General features: G+C 39.5%; 1 protein-coding gene across 1 annotated transcript in view; it reads right to left on the bottom strand.

Annotated features, from left to right (window-relative positions):
* Window positions 1–1,825: 1,825 nt before the first annotated feature.
* The window catches only part of LOC126176968 (protein bric-a-brac 1-like), a 267,469-nt gene continuing 246,280 nt past the window's right edge, over window positions 1,826–23,014 (bottom strand). The window contains exons 9-10 of the mRNA XM_049924174.1: window positions 17,501–17,785; window positions 1,826–3,122 (exon numbers count right to left, since the gene is read on the bottom strand). Of these exons, the coding sequence (XP_049780131.1) occupies window positions 2,353–3,122; window positions 17,501–17,785 (1,055 nt within the window). The 3' untranslated portion in view covers window positions 1,826–2,352. The remainder of the gene's footprint in view (window positions 3,123–17,500; window positions 17,786–23,014) is intronic.

The raw sequence follows: 23,014 nt of genomic DNA, 5'->3' as shown, positions 1-23,014 counted from the left end.
CGAAAGCTCACTTTCCAAAGCTCTTTTTGTTGTGTCTTCAGCACCTCGGCTATATGGTGAGAAGCAACTATCATTTTCATAATATTGTTTGAATAATATTTATTATTCACCAGTAACAAATAATAATTTTTATCTGTATTTGTTATTCACCACTCAAATTTTGCCCATCTCTGGCAGTAAGCAAAGGGTACTGCATATGTGCAAACTGCAAACTTACAGCCTGTGTGCAAGTTAATGCAAATGCATGACAATCACGTCACTATAAACAGGCATTCACTCAGCTGTGCCATCTCCACTGCTGTGGAGAACCGCTCGCTCAGCTGTCATTACGCAATACACCATTGGTAACCTTCAACAACTTCCACCAAAGTATGTGAAGTGTACTAGCACTCTCTTTCACACACCGCAACTGTACTAACACCACACAAATCGGACTTGAGCTTGCAGTGCTCTAATGCCATCCTGAGATCTTCCTCTAACAATCGACAGCACCTGGAGATGAGAAACAGGTCCTCAAATCAAAATAACAAATTCAGAGCCCAAGTGTCTTAGTAACATGAATATTTTTGAACTTCCTGACAGGTGCCAGAATGTGATGCAAACCAAGACATTTGTCTCATAGGAAATTCTCTTACCAACTGAGCTACCCAGACATGACTTACAAATGAGCACCCATATTTCATCTCCCTGTATCCTTCTCCTACCTTTCTAATTCTACGGAGACTCCCCTCTATACCTTGCTGGACCATCACCCCTGGGACAAGGAATAGAACAGACAATGGCTTTGTTCATTAAGGGTTCCACAACAAATTTAGAGTGAAAATGCAATAAGATGTTTGAATCTAGTGGCTTCCTGGTAATCCCTTCACTTTCAAAATACAAAAATTTTCCCTATTTAAAAATTTTTCTCACTCTTCCTCCAGTCACCTAGTTTCTTTAAAATATTCTCTATATTTTAATTCTTCTAGCACTGCATCTTGAAGCCCTTCCAAACATTGCTCCTTTTCCTCATGGTGTCACTTTTGTTCTGAGAATACAAAGATCTGCGAACTAGAAGACAAGTTACCGTTTTGATATACCTGAGATCAGAAAGTCGTTCAGAGCATATTACACATACACGAGAATATCATACACCCTTGCCAGAAGAGAATTTGGGATAAGTCTTGCACTATGTGCACCTACATCTGAAGGAAATCACAATGGAATGAAATTTCTCTCTTAAGTATAATGTGTACTCAATATAAAAAAAGTATGTAATGCATGCCACAACCATAAATATTATCTATTACCATAACACAATGCTCCCATACGAAATCAGCTGTAGATTTCTTTTCAAGCTCTTTGTTATTTTCTGTTAAAACAGATTCTTGTGAAGCTGCATTGTACCTCAACATGACAGCAATATTACCAAGGACTGTTCACATGTGTTGTAGAATACATCAACACAACGAAAATAAATGTTGTTATAGGATTGCGAAGTGCACTGAATAATGCAAACTAGCCAATCAATCTTCCAATCACTCAAATCTAATAATAGGTGGGCCCAAGTACTGTAGAAGCAGGTCACTGAGACCTGCAAAGTACATAATAATGGCAACTACAAAAGTATTTGTAACTGTATGAAAGTCCATTCAACACGTATTTCTAGAATAATCTTTCACATGCCTACAGACATGCATATATAGATATATACTTTATATTTATTTATTTATATATATATATATATATATTTTTTAATACACAACTTTATTTAGTTTTTCTTTTCTTAAAACTTATAAATATATTTTGTGTCATTATAGTCACATATACTCAAATTTTAAGTCTTTTAATTAAATTTTTCACACATGTATAACACGCACTGATTTCACAGTTACTTTAGGATGGATACCTAACATAAAAGCAGTTCATTTCTTAAAACAAAATTTAAAAAAAGGTGCTAAACAATAAACAGCCTCTACAGATGTTGTAACAACACACTCAAAAATTATTTGTTAAAATACAGCTATAAAAATAAAAATTTATTGCATTTACTAATAGTTTTTTTGCAGCAAGCTACAAAATGCTCTCTTAACAGCCAGAGCAGTTTAAAACAATTTCCTTGTTTCCAGTGCTACACAGTGCTCACAGTAAACACACTGTCGTAAAGGCAGGAGTCGAAATAACTAAAACATAAAAGGAAATGACAATAGTGAAGTGGGCATATAGAGGAAAAAAAGTCCTATTAAAGCAACTGTCACTGACAGTTGAATACATTAATAAACTACTTTTTCATACTGCTGGGTGCACCATCCCATATGAGAGTATTCAGTGAATGTGATTTGTTATTATAACCATGTGTGAAGGAAGCACTTCTCAGCTACTGTGTGGCTGGTAAAGCTGATGGGGCTGCTGTTGCTGTGGCTGCTGCTGTTGCTGCTGCTGCTGGGGTTGTGGTGGTGGAGGCTGTTGCTGCTGCTGTTGCTGGGGTGGTTGTTGTTGTTGTTGTTGTGGTGGTGGTTGTTGTTGCTGTTGCTGTGGTGGTGGTGGTGGTGGTTGCTGCTGCTGCTGAGGTTGCTGCTGCTGCTGCTGCTGCTGTTGTTGTTGTTGCTGCTGCTGCTGCTGCTGTTGTGGAGAGTGATGCTGTTGCATATGCTGTGGAGTATGTTGTGGTGCAGGTGGAGGAGGTGGTGGAGGAGGTGGTGGCTGCTGGTATGGGACTACCATTATTTGTGGAGGTGGGGGAGATGCAACCACTTCTTGATGGCCTTCTGCCTCATATTTACACCGTTTGAACCTACCATACAGAGAAGAATAGGGAAGGTTGTAATGAATAGCAGCTTGGTTAATGCTCATTTGGCCAATTCTCACTGCCTCTAAAGCCTCTCCCATGGCATCCTCTGACCAAGGAGTTGGATTGCTTCGTGATAATTCAATGCCTTCACGCTTGCAACGTCCGTACAATGTGCCGGTTGGAATACCAAACTCTGTGGAGGCCCGTTGCACTGACGATGCTCCAGACCTTATAGATTCCAGGGCACGTTCCAAGTCATCAGGACTCCATGTCGTTGGTGCAGCATTGAAGGGAGCAGCTAGTCTGATACCTTCACGTCTTGCTATTTTATACAGTGTACTACTTGGTATACCTGCAGAAAAGATTATTGTCATTTGTTAGAAAGCAAATACAAAAAAAATGGATAGTCCTGCCAGTACACACCAAAGAAGGTTATTCAGTGTCAATAAGCACCGAAACTTGATAGTGACTGTTTCGAAGTTCAACTCACAATTTTCTATATTCATAGCGTCGAATGTTCAATGTGCACAGTACTACTTGTTTTCATAATATAAACAAAGAGGATTCTAGGGACCTCAAGGAAGTATTCAAAAAACATGCCACATTTTACACATGAACTCAAGACACTCAAAGAATCTTTTATCCTTAGTCTGGGAATCTATGATCACAACCACAGGTGGAAGCATAAATGGTCAAAGACACTGCTAGCTAGGGTGAAACCACCTGTGGTGATCTAACATACACAGCGACAACATCAGCAAGTTGGCGGTGGCATGTCTGTTGCTGTTAGAAGTAGTTTACCTTGTCGTGAAATTGAAGTAGATAGTTCCTTTGAGTTAGGATGGGCAGAGGTCATTGTTGGCAATTGGAATAAAATAATAACTGTATCCTTTTTATGGACATCCAAAATTTACCCTTGATATGTTGGTGAAAATACATTTTTAATTCCGGAGGTACACATAAAACATCAGCTGAAACTGCTCCACGCATTCTCTGGAAATTATTTGGAGCAGTTAAAATGAGCCCACGTAAATAATAAACAGTTGTGAAAACACACTTGACCTCTAAGCAACAAATAATGCTAAGCTAATAATGAACATCAAACCAGATACAGGGATTAGTCAACATAGGGTTGTCGTAGTGGTAAATATTGTAACCCACAAATCCTTCAAAAATAAATGAAAAATATACCTATTCAAAAAAGCATATAAAAATTCACTTGATGCAATCTCCACTTCTTCCAAATTAACAATGTAAGTGTAGACCAGATGTGGCTTGAATTCAATGAAACAGTATCAGCAGCAATTGAGAGATTTATATCAAATACGATGGCTCTTAAATAAAGAATTTTAAGATACTGTAGTAGTTTCATTGTTGGGGCTCCTGCTTCCTGCCTGTGAGAGGCAGGCAAGGTCAGACATGTTCAGTGTTGCCTACCGATGCAACGGAGGTAACACGTGAGGAACAATATGTGGCTTCCAAAGTCTGCTTTCGTCTCAAAAAATCTTCAGCTGAGGTCTATACAATGTTACAGGAGGCCTATGGAAAGTCTGTTCCTGCCTATAGCACAGCTTGAAGGTGGTTTAAAATGTTTAAAGAGGGGAGACAATCAATTTCAAAGGAAGGTGGACCCAGTGCTCCAGTTACTGCTCTTGCAGAAGCAAACATCAACACTGTTGCTGTCATTGTGAGAGAGGATTGACGAATTACCATAAAATAACTTTCTGAAATACTGAACATTTCATTGGGTACCACCCACACAATGCTGACAAAAATTACACATGACGTGTTAGTGCGCGATGGGTTCCAAGACTGTTGATTCCTGAACAAAAGGACATTTGCGAGCAGGTCTGCATGCAGTTAAAGTTGATGTTAGAGGAAGATCAGGAGTTTCTTTCACATGTAATCACTGCTGATGAAACTTGGCGACATTATTGTGATCCTGAGAGCAAACAGCAAAGCTCAGTGTGGAAATCTCCTCCCTCACCAACCCCCAAAAAAGCAGAAGTGGTTGCTTCTGCTGGGAAAGTTAAGGTCATCTCATTCTTTGATATTCAAGGAATGGTTTATCAGCATGTTGTACCTGCACACACATCAGTAACTGGACAATACTACAGGGATGTCCTGAAAACATTGCCAAGTCCAAAGGCCACATTTCTGTGAAGCAGGCTGGGTGCTGCACCACGATAATGCACACCCGTATATTGCCAATGTTGCTGCTGGATACCTTGTAAAAATCAAAGTGTAATGCATCCCTCACTCTCCCTATAGTCTGGATTTAGCCTCATGTGACTTTTTTCTATTCCCTAGCATGAAGAAATGCCTTCACGGCACGCATTATCAATCATTAGAAGCGGTGGTGAAGGCTGCGGAGGCAATTTTGAAGGTCCTCTGAAAAAATGGTTTCCAACATGTATTTGAAGACTGGCAGAAACACTGGGACAAGTGCATCGCATTCATGGGATACCACTTTGAGAAGGACCATCAATTTTGAGGATGAGTAAAGGTATGTTGTCAAAAGAAAATTATGATCATTCTTTACTGAACAGCCCTCGTAAATTAACAAATGATGGAACTGATCCTCCTTGGTAGCCAAAACGTGTCAGAACACTGTTGCAGAAGCAACAAATAGAACATGCCAAATTTAAACGGACGCAAAATCTTCAAGACTGGCGATCTTTTACAGAATCTAGAAATTTATCATGGACTTCAATGCAAAATGCTTATAATTGTTTCCACAATGAAACTTTGTCTCAAAACTTGGCAGAAAATCCAAAGAGATTCTGGTCACAGGTAAAATATGCTAGCAACAAGATACAATTAATTCCTTCTCTGCACGATAGCAATGAAGATATTATCAAAGACAGTGTTGCCAAAGCAGAGTTACTAAACGCAGCCTTCTGAAATTCCTTCACCAAAGAAGGCGAAGTAAATATTCCAGAATTCAAATCAAGAATAGCTGCCAACATGAGTAACATGGAAGTAGATATCCTCGGAGTAGTGAAGCAACTTAAATCATTTAACAAAAGCAGGTCTTCCGGTCCAGATTGTATACAACTTCGGTTCCTTTCAGAATGTGCTGATGCAATAGCTCCACACTTAACAGTCATATACAATTGTTCACTCAACAAAAGATCCATATCCAAAGACTGGAAAGTTGCACAGTCACACCAATATTCAAGAAAGGTAGTAGGAGTAATCCATTATATTACAGGCCCATGTCATTAATGTCGATATGCAGCAGGATTTTGTTAATATTTGTGTTTGAACATTATGAATTATCTTGAAGAAAACTGTCTATTGACACACAGTCAACACGGATTTAGAAAACATCATTCTTGTGAAACACAACTAGCTCTTTACTTGCACGAAGTGTTGAGTGCTACTGACAAGGGATTTCAAATTGATTCCGTATTTATGGACTTCCGGAAGGCTTTTGACACTGTACCACACAACTGGCTGATAGTGAAATTGGAATATTGTCTCAGTTATGTGACTGGCTTCATGATTTCCTGTCAGAGAGGTCACAGTTCATAGTAACTGACAAAGTAATAGAGCAAAACACAAGTGATTTCTGGCATTCCCCAAGGAAGTGCTATAGGTCCTTTCCTGTCCCTAAATGATTTGGGAGACAATTTGAGTAACCGTCTTAGATTATTTGCAGATGAGGCTGTCGTTTATCGAGTAGTAGAGTCATCAGAAGATCAAAACGAATTAGAAAGGATATCTGTATGGTGTGAAAATTGGCAATTGGCCCTAAATGATGAAAAGCATGAGGCCATCAACATGAGTGCTAAAAGGAATCTGTTAAACTTCGTTTACACAATAAATCAGTCAAATCTTAAGGCTGTAAATTCAACTAAATACATAGGAATTACAATTATGAACAACTTAAAATTGGAAAGAACACACAAAAAATGTTGTGGGGAAGGCTAACAGACTTGTAGAATGAAGGCTTTCACGACCGGGTGACATGGCTGTTGATATACTTTCCGGGATGTGAGGTTGTGGTCCAAGAACTTTTCTGCTCCTTACGTTTCGTCCAGGACTGCACTGGACTTCCTCAAAGGCGCTGCTCCGCTGAGTCTTGCCGACTGACTGGTCGGGTGTCTGAGAGCGACTTATATACTGTGAGAAAGGGGGGTGTGGTTCAGGTGACACGTGATGAGCAGTGATAATCCATAGCAAAGATAAGGTTGACTATCGATTACCACCTTGTCAAAGATAAAAATTGTTAGCAATTTTGTAGAGCCACTGTCCATATATTGCTAAGTTTCATAGCCTCCTCTTTCCTATTAAAATTATCGTGATGTTTATAAATTTCAATAGCTTCTCTATATAGCCGTGGATAGTAATTCAACATTGTAGATAAAACTTCGGTATCCGAAAACTTCACTTGGTGGTTGCCTGGTTGAAGAGCATGTTCCGCTACAGCTGATTTTTCTATTTTTCCAAGTCGACAAAGACTTTTATGCTCTTTCAGTCGCATGTTTAATCATCATCCTCAACAAAAAAAGGGGTGTCATAAAAAGTCTCGTCGATCGAGCAGAACGGATATGTACACCTGAACATTTGGATGCTGAAGTGAAACATCTGAAGCAGGCTTTTGAAAAAAACGGCTACTCAAGAAAAGAGATAAATAGAATTTTGCGTCCAAGGAACAGACAACCAAAAGATAAGAATGAACCACAATGACAGAAAAATACAGTAGTTCTCCCTTTTATTAAAAAAGTAACAGATCAGATCGGTAAGATTTTACGAAAACATGACATAAAACCGGCCTTTAAACCAACAAAGAAAATACGTCAAGTACTACGATCTGTGAAGGATAAACGCCCTCCCCTGTCGACATGTGGTGTGTATAAAATTCCATGTGACAGAAAAATACAGTAGTTCTCCCTTTTATTAAAAAAGTAACAGATCGGATCGGTAAGATTTTACGAAAACATGACATAAAACCGGTCTTTAAACCAACAAAGAAAATAAGTCAAGTACTACGATCTGTGAAGGATAAACGCCCTCCCCTGTCGACATGGGGTGTGTATAAAATTCCATGTACCTGTGGTAAAGTTTACATTGGTACTACCAAAAGATGCATAAACATGCGACTGAAAGAACATAAAAGTCTTTGTCGACTTGGAAAAATAGAAAAATCAGCTGTAGCGGAACATGCTCTTCAACCAGGCAACCACCAAGTGAAGTTTTCGGATACCGAAGTTTTATCTACAACGTTAAATTACTATCCACAGCTATATAGAGAAGCTATTGAAATTTATAAACATCACGATAATTTTAATAGGAAAGACGATGCTATGAAACTTAGCGATATATGGACAGTGGCTCTACAAAATTGCTAACAATTTTTATCTTTGACAAGGTGGTAATCGATAGTCAACCTTATCTTTGCTATGGATTATCACTGCTCATCACGTGTCACCTGAACCACGCCCCCCTTTCTCACAATATATAAGTCGCTCTCAGACACCCGACCAGTCAGTCGGCAAGACTCAGTGGAGCAGCGGCTCTGAGGAAGTCCAGCGCAGTCCTGGACGAAACGTAAGGAGCAGAAAAGTTCTTGGACCATGACCTCACATCCCGGAAAGTATATCTACAGCCAAGGCTAACCGAAGACTGCGTTTTATTGGCAGGACACTTAGAAAATTTAATAGATCTACTGAGGAGAGTGCCTACACTACACTTGACCGTCCTTTTTTTATAATACTGCTGCGCGGTGTGGGATCCTTACCAGATAGGATTGATGGAGTACATCAAAAAAGTTCAAAGAAGGGCAGCAGGTTTTGTATTATCATGAAATATGGAGAGTGTCACTGAAATTATACTGGAGTCGGAGTGGATGTCATTGAAACAAAGGCATTTTTCGCCGCAGCAGAATCTTCTCACGAAATTTCAATCACCAGCTTTCTCCTCCGAATGCGAAAAACTTTGTTGACACCAACCTACATAGGGAGAAATGATCACCATAATAAAATAAGAGCAATCACAGCTCACATGAAAAGATACAGGTGTTTGTTTTCTCCTCGCACTTTACGAGACCGGAAGGATAGAGAATTGTGAAAGTGGTTTGATGAATCCTCTGCCAGGGACTTAAATGTAATTTTCAAAGTATCCATGCAGATGTAGATTAATATTCGATTAAGTTAAGGCAAGAGATAAGCAGTAGGAACAGAAAACACCAATGTCGGATCCAAAACTACATTTCATGCAGGAATAAAATGGTAGGAACAAACACATTTATAAAAGCAATAACACTCAAAAATGAAGTAGATGTCTGCTGTGCTGTGACAAACCAACAAACAGCTTGCTTGTAAATATAATTTACAGATTCGTCACTATTCTAAAAGTTTAGATTTTTATTGTATTCATCAATGTAGGTATTCAGAATACTTCTAGGTTTTTTTAACATTCATAACTGCTACATCTGAATGTGGCACTGTTTCTCATATACAATCAATGACTTCAGTGCTTAGTCTCTAAACCCGTGACTTTTATATGACTCACATTTTTGCATCATGTTTATTTTATTCATCCAAAAGTTTTTACATATTTTGGAGCAGCTACATAATTTGTTTACAAATGGCATGTAGGAATGTAGATTGATTGATGCTCTCTCTCTCTATTACAGAAAATATAACAGTAATATAAGTCTGCAGAAAAGGAAGAAGCTTCCAAACCTGTGCACTATCTGAGATAAGAAACCAACAAACACCTATCAGATAATGTGGGCGTACCCTGGAAAATTGCAATAAAAGTCAACAGTTAATACTTCCAACACCGGAAAGCAATAAGAAATTGTATTTCTCAGAGTCAATGCTGATGATTGCAAGCCTAGACGTACAGTGTATCACCAAAACTAACAAATAAATCCTCTCAGAGCTTTGCTCCATACATAAAAATGGAACTTACGGTGTAGCCAAGAAAAGACAGAGGAAAGAAGAGACAATAAAACCAGGAACAATACTTTTTTTATTAACTACATAAAATCCATTCTGAAGTACTGCAGTGCTATCTCCATAAGACCAGAACTAGCCATTACATCAACCAACAAAATTATGAACAACAACATAGAACTATTAACTACTGAATGTAGCACCTTTACTATAACACTCCATGGTGACAAGCTCAGCCTGACTTTGCCATCAAACTTCAACAACCAGAAAACACAGTTCATTTTAGATGACCTTAACTGCAACAGCATCACAGGAGTACCGAGGTACAAATGAAAATGGACATATACTAGAGCACTGGGTAGAAATAAAGAATTTATCCCTTTCCAGAATGAGATTTTCACTCTGCAGCGGAGTGTGCACTTGTTCGCGAAAGGCAAACGTCCTGAGTTCGAGTCTCAGTCTGGCACACAGTTTTAAACTGCCTGGAAGCTTCAATTTATCCCTTTGTCATAGTCCCACACTCATACAGCAACAAGATCCGGAAGGGTGTATCCAACTCTGACAATTGTTTTCGACCAGAAATAGGGGAAGATTGATACTTAAAAATCGTACATGCACCTCTTCCTAAAACACAACACCAACCTATCATAATCTGAACATATACTGCTGTGAGAACGACAAAAATACCATTCCACAGGTGGATCGACTTTTAAAACACTAATGGACAGAGTATGCTGAGAAGTTAGATGTAGAAATAAAATCTCTGCAAAGTCCTGGAAAATTACCAAGCCTTTGTGGGTACCCTTCAAAAGACTTCTAGGAGACATATACTATGAGGCTGCTCCAATGAGTCAAAGAACATACCAAGGGAATATGAAATGCTCACAAACAGAATCCTTACAGTGAAGAGGTAGTCCTATATGGAGAAACACCAATGGAAATGCTTAGAATCAAAACAAAAGAAATGTGTCTAAATCCTAGGTAGAATGAATAAGACGTACAGCAGTAAAGAGGCCTGGAACTTTGTAAAAGAAATTAACAGTGACTCTAGGATAGTCAAACAACTCCCTGGAGTAATGCCCAAACAAACTGCCCACCAACTCCTACTAAATGGAAATTCCAACAAGAAATGCCAGAAAATAAAAATTATCAGAAGAGCCAAGACTCAAAATGCCATCATTTATTATAAAAGAAAAATGGAAAAGATGCTGGAGTCAATGATGTGTGCATGAAGCAAATCAAGCATGTTGGCACTAGTGTCAACTAATAGATTTTCCAAGTTTTTAATCACTATCTAAAAACTTGCATGATCACGAAGAATGAGGAAATCAAGGATAGTAGCACTACTGAAACCAGGGAAAGGCACAGGCCAACAGAAGAACTACCACTCAACTGTGTCCCTATACCAATTGTATAAACTGTGCGAAGAAATTATTTTAAAATTGCACAGCAAATATTTCAGAGCAGAAGCTCATTTCCAGTCCCAAAATACCATGCATACCAGTCAAACCCTGTCCCTTATAGAAAACAGGGGAAAGGTCAAAAAACAAACAAATAAAAGGTGTAATTCTGGTGGAGTTAAGTTCTGCATATGACAATGTCAGTCATATAATACTCATGAAAGAACTCTACAACACTTTAAGGAACATCAGCTGACAAAAATGATTGAATCAAATCAAAGGTAATGACAAAATAATGGTATCACCCAGGGCAGTGTCCCGGCCCTCTTTTTATTTAATCTACACACCAACAATCAACCAACCTCAAAGCATATTATCCGTTTCTCGTATGCTGACGTTTTGGCTGTTACTGCACAAGGAAAGAGCTATGAGAAAACAGGAGAGAATCTAGAAAACTCAATCATCATGTCTGAATATTATCAAGAGAATTCCCTCGGACCAAACCCCTTGAAACACAAGTTAGCACATTCTGCCTTCACTCAAAACAGGCAAATGAAGGCTGGACTGGCAGCAACCTGGGATATAATACAAACAAACCAACCTACCTGGGTGTTGTGCTGGTCAGATCACTGACATACAAATACAGTGACAGCAGGAAGGTGGCGGGGGGAAAACAGAGAGAGAGAGAGAGAGAGAGAGAGAGAGAGAGAGAGAGAGAGGCAACACCCAGGTGATGATGTGCAACATAAATGAAAGTTGGTAGGGGTGTTTCTCCAGGTGAAAGATGATGTCTATTCAAATTTCGTGCCAGTCACTTAAGAGTGATGCTAACAGTGCTACTATGAAGATGCAAATAAGGTTTGTTTTCAATTCAGTCATGAAAATTAGTCCTTTGAGACTGGGCATGGTGAGTTGATGTCAGTCAAGAAATGCCTTTAAGGTGACAAAGACACCATTATCAACACCTCACTGAGTTTGAATGAGGTTATGTAATAAGACTAAAAGAAGCTGTATATTCCTTCTGTGATACTGCAGAAGGACTCAGTATGAATGTAGCCACTGTACGTGACTGCTGGCAGCGATGGTCACGAAAATGTATGGTCACAAGAAGACCTCCTGACAGCCACACGTCGCTACCGAGAGGGAAGACCATCGTACTCGCGTAAGGCTCTGCTGCTTTGTATTGCACTTGCAACAGCAATCTGAGCAGCACTTGGCATCCCAGTGACAACGAACTATTATAAAAATGGACAGCTCTGACACACACACACACACACACACACACACACACACACACACACACACCCTGTAACATGCATTCCACTGACTCCAAACCACTGCTATTTGTGACTTCAGTTGTGTCATGTTAAAGCTCATTGGAGGGTGGAGAGGATGTCTGTTGTGTTTTCTGATGAAAGCTGTTTCTGCCCCAGTTGCAGTGACGGCCACGAGTTTATTAAAAGGACCCCAGTCGAGTGCCTGCAACCGACCTGTCTGTGTGCTAGACACACTGGTTCGGGACACAATTTCTTATGACAGCTGCAGCACTTTCGTGGTTATCCCATGCACCCTGACAGCAAAACTGTACATCGATCTGGTGTTTCGATCTGTTGTGCTGCCATTCGTGAACGGCATTGCAGGGGGTGTTTTCCAACAGGATAATGCTCACCCGTGTACAACTGTTAGTAACCCAACATGCTCTACAGAGAGTTGACATGTTGTCTTGGCTCATCTGGTCACCAGATCTAGTCTCCAATCCAAAACATATGGGATATCATTGGTCAACAAATCCAGTATCATCCACGAACAGCATTAAATGACCCTGTACTGAGCCACTATGTGGAACAGGCAGGGAACTCCTCCCACAGACTGACATCCAGACCTGCAGAACACAAAGCATGCACATTTGCATGTTTGCATTCAACATTCTGGCAGTTACACAGGTTACTAATGTAACAGCATTTCGTATTTGCAATGACTTATCTTGCACTTACACTAACCTGTGATCTTGTAATGTCAACCACTTAAGTATGTTACCTAGACAAATGTAGTTCCTAAATTTCATTACTCCACATTAATTCTTTTTCGGTGTTGCGATTTTTTTTTCTGTCAATGTATCACGGCAAGAAGACCTGTCGAAAGGTCATCGCCCGGAACATCGTCTTGAGAAAACTGGCAAATAGTTAATGAGGAGTCCGGTCAATCTTATTACGAACAACTGTCAAGCACTTTGCTTTTCCATGGTGGAATATTAAGGCTGTGTATGGTCCAGATCTACACATGCTAAAAAGTCAATCTAACCCTAAATGACATGCAGGTTAACAACAGGATGCATGAAACCCACAGAACCTGGGAAACAATGTAAAGAGGTTGGATTCTCAGGATCTGAGCCCCCAAGAATTGCCCATGAAAACACAGAAAAATTTAAACAGATTTTCAATGAAGGCACATCCTACATGGTATTCATGTGGACCTGACAAATTGAAAGCCTGCAAGAGATTCCTTAAGACTGAGCTAAATGAGTCCCCAAAGGGTTAACCTGCCTTTCAAGAGATGCCCTGTGACAATACAACAAGCTGGAAGATTTGGAGACTGAATCAAATCATAATGGGTAAAGTACCAATCAAAACAAATTATTAAATAGGACCTCAAAGACAAGGCAGACAAGAAACACAATTGTGGTGAAGTCCATGACATGGAACATCATGTACGGTAAAATAAAATAAAATATGGTCTGCATTTGGCTGTAACATGGATGCTCTCTATTTAAATAGTGTGATTAGCTAATTTCGAAACTTGTCACTTCCAAAGCATCTTGGCATCACTTTCTTTTGCAGACACTTCTTATTAAACATATACATTCATTCCACTTCACTTCAGCATCTTTATCCAAATACGTTGGTGTTTTATTATAGTAGCCTATGCTGTACTACAAAAAGACCTCAAAATTTTGGTTTTATGGGGATCCACAGCCTCCTAATGCTTAATAAAAGTAAACATGGTCTACAGTAAGCTGTAATGTAGATGACCTTTATGTACAAAAAAAAACATGGTTTATAGTAGGCTGAAAATAGAGATCATCTCCATTACAGCCTATTACAGACCATGTCAAATTTCCTGCACACGAAGAAGTAAAGTAAGCGTTCTTTGTATAGATCTAGAAACTGCAGAATTGTACCTGTCAACATATTTTACTTCTTTTCCATTAAGAAAATGAAAACACATTGAAATCAAATCAAATGGACCATGGCAGCAACTGTTTCATAAAAACTGGGACATAGTACTTGTGTTTCAAAATAAAACTGCCGAGGAGCAGTCAAACGGTGCTACTCAATGGTTCAGGAAGGCTTGTGGCATCACTAAGCACAACTGAGTTTAACATTTAGTGGCATGACAGCATCTGGCACTATTGTAGTCATACCACTGAAAACTAGGTGTTCACACATGAATTTATAATATGCTGCAAGGAGTGGCATCACTTCAGTTGTGTATGTATATCAATGTAGCATTACACAGTATAACTACCTTAATCACCTGATGATGTCAAACAGTTACTTCAAAGAAATATTGGTTGGCTTCCGAACTTATCTGCTGGGAAGTCCACAAAGTGTATTTACAACTTATATGTAAACTGGAACTAACCAGTACTAGTAATATTGTAAACTCTCAGGTTTTATGCCATGGTCATTAAAAGCACAGGACGTTTACTCACAGTGGCTATTCTCTCATGTTTTTCTTTCTTATTGCTCCCTTGAGAGACAATCCACACAAGATCTGTACTTCACCCGAAAATTTTTGCTTGTGTACTTCTTTATTGATGAAGGACAAAAGTTTTAGTTCCTGTGCTTTCTTACTTAAATGCAAAATCAATGTTATGTATTCTCTCAGGCAGCTTTGTTTATTTTATTTGAAAATAGTGTGACTATTGTTTATTTGAGTTCTGAGAAAATGACTATGTAGTGAAAATTAAAAACTTTCATATGCACAAGATGTTTTTAAATCACTGTCACAATAGGAAAAGCAATAGTCATCCATCTTCTTATGTACACACCACTGAATTGTTGGGCCACATCTTAGGTGAAATGTGACATGCTGACAAAACCTACATTATGGAAGTAGTCACATATTTGTTTACTTGAGGATTCCAAAGTTCAAATAAATAGTGTGTGTGTGATTCTTTTCTTGTAACTAGTTACATTGCTACTCCGGCAAACAAATATACTAAATACCATTCTTTAGAGTACAAAATTTCATTCTTATTCTGTTTACATAATCATTGAAATACAATAATTGGGCCTGCCTGTGTTTTGTTACTTTGATTTCCCTTATGAAAAGAATTCAAGATAAGAAACATGAACAGAAGAAATCAGTCCCAGGATTTTATAAATAACCTGATATTTAAATGTGTGTACCAATGCACGAGCAAACATGTGATGTCATGAATGGAAGATGGGAACGATAATCTTTGCAGAACATAAATGTGACAGTAATTTTCTCATGCATGGAACATACCAGATATAAGTAGAAACCATACATATAATATGAGAACCAAAAGCAAGTCTAATATTAATAGTCAATGAAATGACTTATGTACAGTGATGAAGCAATGCACTGCAGTAATTCAATGGTCAGAATCTTAAATAATGTTCATATAGCAACTATAGGTAACTAAATAAATAAACAGTTTAAAATATACTCAAAACTATATACTTTGTGAGTAAACACACTATTATCATCTTAAATTTGTCTGTTTACCTGCTGTATGAGCAGAATGCTTATTTAGACTTAACTATACATTCCAAAAGCTGAGAATAACATATCTGTAACTTACATGCCTGACAATGAAAATATTTCCCCACAGAGGGCCAGAAGTCTTGCTTGATTAGAAAGCTGGAAATTATTGTAGATAATCAGACAATATGCCCTGTACATGAAGTTAAATGGCCAGAGAGAGGGGGAGGGAGGGAGGGAGGGAGGGAGGGAGGGAGGGAGTGAGGGAGGGAGGGAGGGAGAGAGAGAGGGGGAGAGGGGGGAAGGGAGAGAGAGAGAGAGAGAGAGAGAGAGAGAGAGAGAGAGAGAGAGAGAGAGAGAAGGGGGCGGGGGGCAGAGAGCATTTATGTAAACATTTTAATGCGTAGTTTTTGGTGGGAGGAGTTTCAAACACTGGTTGGGTAATAGTGGAAGTTGGACTCAAACTACCATATCTACAACACTGCCAATAATTGTGTTGTAGCTGCTACTGAATGTCTTCCGTTGTGCACTGCTCTTTCTTTTATCTTTTTTTCTTGAAAGGAGTTAAAAGACTGGTCCATGATGTGGTTCCAGTATGACTCTCACAACACCAAAAGGGGCTAGTGATCCATATTACTACTGTGTCAGTTCTGGTGTCGTATGAGTATGGAGTATGTACACAAGCTGCCAGCCCTGTGAGAGGGAGGTAGGACTCGTTTTCTCATTCTGCTCCTCTCCTCTCCTCTCAGGATGTCAAGATTCTTCTCTTTTTTGCACTCACAGACAACTGTCACATTACAGTGTTCGCATTCTACCAGTCGCTGCTTATTCTATATCACAAAAGAGAGAGCTGTCGGAATAAAGCCTGTGAAATGCTCATCTTCCTCTAGCCTTGGTCTCATTATTTCACTTTCAAATAAAGTAGGCAGTACATTCCAAACAAATCATAGTCACCATGTATTTTGCACATTCCAACATTCATAACTTGGGCAGTTGCTTTGGTGTATTTTTTCCACAGCATTTTGTTATGGTTTCATATTTCAGCAATAGTGGTTCTGAAATGTTGTCGTAATAACATGTGAAAGGAATATTAGTGCAAACAACAGATAGGATTCAAGTGATACTACTGCTCTTCCTACACAATATCAGCTGACAAAAATATTTTGTCATCACGTACATGAATCCCTTCCACTCAAAGGTAGGTTAATTATTCCAACAAAGATTGTAGCCATGAACAAACCTATGCATCATAGATGGAAGGATATTAGTCAATACATCTAGAACCCTTTTGTAACATTAACAAACTGAATCATGCACCTGATGTTTAATTGTATGTTCACCAATTTCAGACATCATCATGCCATCTACAGAATACATTAGCAGCTCATTCTGTCTTAAGACTGAACAATCTCAAGCCATATGAGATCCAGAGAGGCTACTTTTAGGATATCCTTTTCTTTAAATTTTGTAGATATAGAAAATCATTTCAATAAATTTTCTGCTTTAATAATTCTCCTAGCTCAAACTCTAGTTAACTGCACAGTTTTCACAAATTATGAAGTTACATTTCTTGTTTCTTAATATTATTGTACATAGTTTACATGGGTTTTGTTATGCTAAACATTCTGCAGTGGTCAGGAAACAAGACAATTAAAATAGATTTTTGGTAATACCAGCACTCCTTTACTTACCGTATGCTTTGCTTGCTTTGTTCGCTGAAATACTGCCAGTCCTTAGGGCTTCAAGTGCACTATTCAGGCTGTCCTCAGTCCAGCTTTTACTAGGTCCCTCTTTCTTGGGAGTGTCAATGCCTAACCGATGAGCACGTTGCCACAATGTAGTGGATGGAATTCCATATGTTGCAGATGCTTTGGTCAAACTCATGCTATGATTACGAAGCGCATCCAAAGCAAGTTCCATATCTTCCTGTGTCCAAGACTTTGGACCTGTTTTCGTAACCTCATGATGGCTGACATCTAAAAAGGATTTATTAAGTGAGTTTCTATATGAAAAAGAAACTACAAGCAAATACAGATGCAAAAACATTCTACATATCAAGTGGCAGAGAGAGTGAGGCACATTCAGAAAACATTATATAAATACTATTTTTTTGGAAGCATGGGTTCCTTCATTCAGCTAATATTCTCCCTCAACCACCCAGAGGAGCTTTTCAGTAAGTAGCAAGCCTTGCAACAAGCTGGTCAAGTCCTAAGCTCCCTCTCTATATGTGTCCTTGTCATAAAGTTCATGGACTTTATCAGTAATAGAAATCTACCAGCCATCTACCACCACTTGCGCCAGCCTTAGCATTGGGATTGATCTAATTCAACAAAAGAAGTTATGAAGAAGATAAATGACAGAAAAACTTCTGGACCATTTAAGGATAGAATCCTGGACATTTTGATTGGTAGTCTGGCACTTAACCACTTAGTTACATCATTTACACCTCTCTAATTTCATTAGCTTGACATATGATTTAGGTCTTGTGACTGCTCCATAGCCAGGTTTGTCTTATGCACCACTACTACTTCCTCCTTCTGCGTCTTCACTGGTAAGACATATTCTAGCGAAGGAAAAAGCAATTCACACTGTATTTCAGCTAACATCAACACACAGTTCAGCTTATTATCCCAGCATGATTACTAAAAAGCTATCAGTAAGGATGAAGTTAGTTAAAATCAAACAATGGAAAAACCAGACTGGAATATCAACCATACTAGGTAAAGGATAGATTGCTACTGAGTAACAATCTGTCCTTTTCCTAATGATGATGAAGTTAGTTGCACGTTACTTCAAAAATATTTATGATCTCTTACTATGCTGTGGGACAAGTCAGTTACTTTACAGTAACCATTCATTTTCTCTGTGAAACATATGGCGGTCTGTTGATCATCTATATGATTACCTACAATTTTTTTATTCGTATAGTGATTTACACCTAACTCTATATACAATCACTCACTCCCCACCCCTCTCTTTCTTTTAATTGTGCGCACACACAAATTGTATTAGAAACTCGGATATTCTTCAATGGGGTATAAAGCGTTGTCAATCAGATGAGATTTCACTTTGTGTTTGAAGTTAAGAATTTATAAATGTTACTGTTGTCTTCAAACTGTTCTTGATTATTAACAAGAAACTCTGTGGAGGAGTACATCTACATCTACATCTACATTTATACTCCGCAAGCCACCCAACGGTGTGTGGCGGAGGGCACTTTACGAGCCACTGTCATTATCTCCCTTTCCTGTTCCAGTCGCGTATGGTTCGCGGGAAGAACGACTGTCTGAAACCCTCTGTGCGCGCTTTAATCTCTCTAATTTTACATTTGTGATCTCCTCGGGAGGTATAAGTAGGGGGAAGCAATATATTCGATACCTCATCCAGAAACGCACCCTCTCGAAACCTGACGAGCAAGCTACACCGCGATGCAGAGCGCCTCTCTTGCAGAGTCTGCCACTTAACTTTGTTAAACATCTCCGTAACGCTATCACGGTTACCAAATAACCCTGTGACGAAACGCGCCGCTCTTCTTTGGATCTTCTCTATCTCCTCCGTCAACCCGATCTGGTACGGATCCCACACTGATGAGCAATACTCAAGTATAGGTCGAACGAGTGTTTTGTAAGCCACCTCCTTTGTTGATGGACTACATTTTCTAAGGACTCTCCCAATGAATCTCAACCTGGTACCCGCCTTACCAACAATTAATTTTATACGATTATTCCACTTCAAATCGTTCCGCACGCATACTCCCAGATATTTTACAGAAGTAACTGCTACCAGTGTTTGTTCCACTATCATATAATCATACAATAAAGGATCCTTCTTTCTATGTATTCGCAATACATTACATTTGTCTATGTTAAGGGTCAGTTGCCACTCCCTGCACCAAGTGCCTATCCGCTGCAGATCTTCCTGCATTTCGCTACAATTTTCTAATGCTGCAACTTCTCTGTATACTACAGCATCATCCGCGAAAAGCCGCATGGAACTTCCGACACTATCTACTAGGTCATTTATATATATTGTGAAAAGCAATGGTCCCATAACACTCCCCTGTGGCATGCCAGAGGTTACTTTAATGTCTGTAGATGTCTCTCCGTTGATAACAACATGCTGTGTTCTGTCTGCTAAAAACTCTTCAATCCAGCCACACAGCTGGTCTGATATTCCGTAGGCTCTTACTTTGTTTATCAGGCGACAGTGCGGAACTATATCGAACGCCTTCCGGAAGTCAAGGAAAATAGCATCTACCTGGGAGCCTGTATCTAATATTTTCTGGGTCTCATGAACAAATAAAGCGAGTTGGGTCTCACACGATCGCTGTTTCCGGAATCCATGTTGATTCCTACATAGTAGATTCTGAGTTTCCAAAAACGACATGATACTCAAGCAAAACACATGTTCTAAAATTCTACAACAGATCGACGTCAGAGATATAGGTCTATAGTTTTGCGCATCTGCTCGACGACCCTTCTTGAAGACTGGGACTACCTGTGCTCTTTTCCAATCATTTGGAACCTTCTGTTCCTCTAGAGACTTGCGGTACACGACTGTTAGAAGGGGGGCAAGTTCTTTCGCGTACTCTGTGTAGAATCGAATTGGTATCCCGTCAGGTCCAGTGGACTTTCCTCTGTTGAGTGATTCCAGTTGCTTTTCTATTCCTTGGACACTTATTTCGATGTCAGCCATTTTTTCGTTGGTGCGAGGATTTAGAGAAGGAACTGCAGTGCGGTCTTCCTCTGTGAAGCAGCTTTGGAAAAAGGTGTTTAGTATTTCAGCTTTACGCTTGTCATCCTCTGTTTCAATGCCATCATCATCCCGGAGTGTCTGGACATGATGTTTCGAGCCACTTACTGATTTAACGTAAGACCAGAACTTCCTAGGATTTTCTGTCAAGTCGGTACCTATTATCTTACTTTCGAATTCACTGAACGCTTCACGCATAGCCCTCCTTACGCTAACTTTGACATCGTTTAGCTTCTGTTTGTCTGAGAGGTTTTGGCTGCGTTTAAACTTGGAGTGAAGCTCTCTTTGCTTTCGCAGTAGTTTCCTAACTTTGTTGTTGTACCACGGTGGGTTTTTCCCGTCCCTCACAGTTTTACTCGGCACGTACCTGTCTAAAACGCATTTTACGATTGCCTTGAACTTTTTCCATAAACACTCAACATTGTCAGTGTCGGAACAGAAATTTTCGTTTTGATCTGTTAGGTAGTCTGAAATCTGCCTTCTATTACTCTTGCTAAACAGATAAACCTTCCTCCCTTTTTTTATATTCCTATTAACTTCCATATTCAGGGATGCTGCAATGGCCTTATGATCACTGATTTCCTGTTCTGCACTTACAGAGTCGAAAAGTTCGGGTCTGTTTGTTATCAGTAGGTCCAAGATGTTATCTCCACGAGTCGGTTCTCTGTTTAATTGCTCGAGGTAATTTTCGGATAGTGCACTCAGTATGTCACTCGATGCTCTGTCCCTACCACCCGTCCTAAACATCTGAGTGTCCCAGTCTATATCTGGTAAATTGAAATCTCCACCTAAGACCATAACATGCTGAGAAAATTTATGTGAAATGTATTCCAAATTTTCTCTCAGTTGTTCTGCGACTAATGCTGCTGAGTCGGGGGGTCGGTAAAAGGAGCCAATTATTAACCTAGCTCGGTTGTTGAGTGTAACCTCCACCCATAATAATTCACAGGAACTATCCACTTCTACTTCACTACAGGATAAACTACTACTAACAGCGACGAACACTCCACCACCGGTTGCATGCAATCTATCCTTTCTAAACACCATCTGTGCCTTTGTAAAAATTTCGGCAGAATTTATCTCTGGCTTCAGCCAGCTTTCTGTACCTATAATGATTTCAGCTTCGGTGCTTTCTATCAGCGCTTGAAGTTCCGGTACTTTACCAACGCAGCTTCGACAGTTTACAATTACAATACCGATTGCTGCTTGGTCCCCGCATGTCCTGACTTTGCCCCGCACCCGTTGAGGCTGTTGCCCTTTCTGCACTTGCCCGAGGCCATATAACCTAAAAAACCGCCCAGCCCACGCCACACAACCCCTGCTACCCGTGTAGCCGCTTGTTGCGTGTAGTGGACTCCTGACCTATCCAGCGGAACCCGAAACCCCACCACCCTATGGCGCAAGTCGAGGAATCTGCAGCCCACACGGTCGCAGAACCGTCTCAGCCTCTGATTCAGACCCTCCACTCGGCAATGTAAATGTAGTGTGTGGCTGTTTTCAATATGCCCAAGTATTTAAAGGACTAGCTACAAGAAAAGAAAGTGTAGAGTTAGCACCGCATATTAAATTTATTAAATGGTCCTGTCCAACCAATGCTTTTTTCCTTAATGAATATTTGCGTTGGAATATGATTCCTTAAGTCATCAGTGATGGAACAGGAAAAGTATGTTAGCTTGTTCAACAACCCTGGTATCAGGCTTCATGCAAATGTTGCAGAATTCAGTCATTTTAAGACTCACAGCATCCAACTTCCAGTTCAGGTTTCTATCCATATAACCAACTAAGAATTTAGAGTATTCTATTTCAGTGATTGATTTTTCCTCATACATTATTTCTAATAAAACTCTCACGCACTGAGGAGTACAAAATTGTATATACCGTGTTATTGAAGTTCCATTTGCAGACAACTAAATTTCAAGAAAAATTTATTTACATTTTCAAGTGCTGGAGTTTCTTCAGTAGGCTTGATAATAATACTTGCATAATCAGTAAAGAGAATCAATTCAGTTTCTTGCATACATGCCAGCACAGTATATGTAATAAGAACATGAATGGACGCAATATCGGTACGTGTGCATTCCATCATTTGCCCATAGGACAGACTCCCATACGGGCGACATACTAATAAGCATCCCTGGCATAGAGAAACAGCTGAAAGGTTTGAAAGCAAATAAATCACCTCATCCATATGGAATCCCAATGTGGTTTTACAAAGAGTACACTATGGCACTGACCCCTTACCTAGGTTGCATTTATCATGACTCTCTTGCCCAGCACAAAGTGACTGTAAAAATGCTGCAAATAAGAAGGGTAAAAGAACAGACCCACAAAATTGCAAACCAGTATCTCTAACTTCGGTTTGCTGCAGAATCCTTGAACATATTCTCTGTTTGAATGTAATAAACTATCTTGAGTCTGAGAAGCTTAGAAAGCATTGCTCTTGTGAAACTCAG

This window comes from Schistocerca cancellata, chromosome 3, assembly GCF_023864275.1.
Source record: "Schistocerca cancellata isolate TAMUIC-IGC-003103 chromosome 3, iqSchCanc2.1, whole genome shotgun sequence".
Taxonomy (NCBI): domain Eukaryota; kingdom Metazoa; phylum Arthropoda; class Insecta; order Orthoptera; family Acrididae; genus Schistocerca; species Schistocerca cancellata.
The sequence above is the reverse complement of the archived record's forward strand: the minus strand, read 5'-3'. Positions and strand labels throughout refer to the sequence as shown.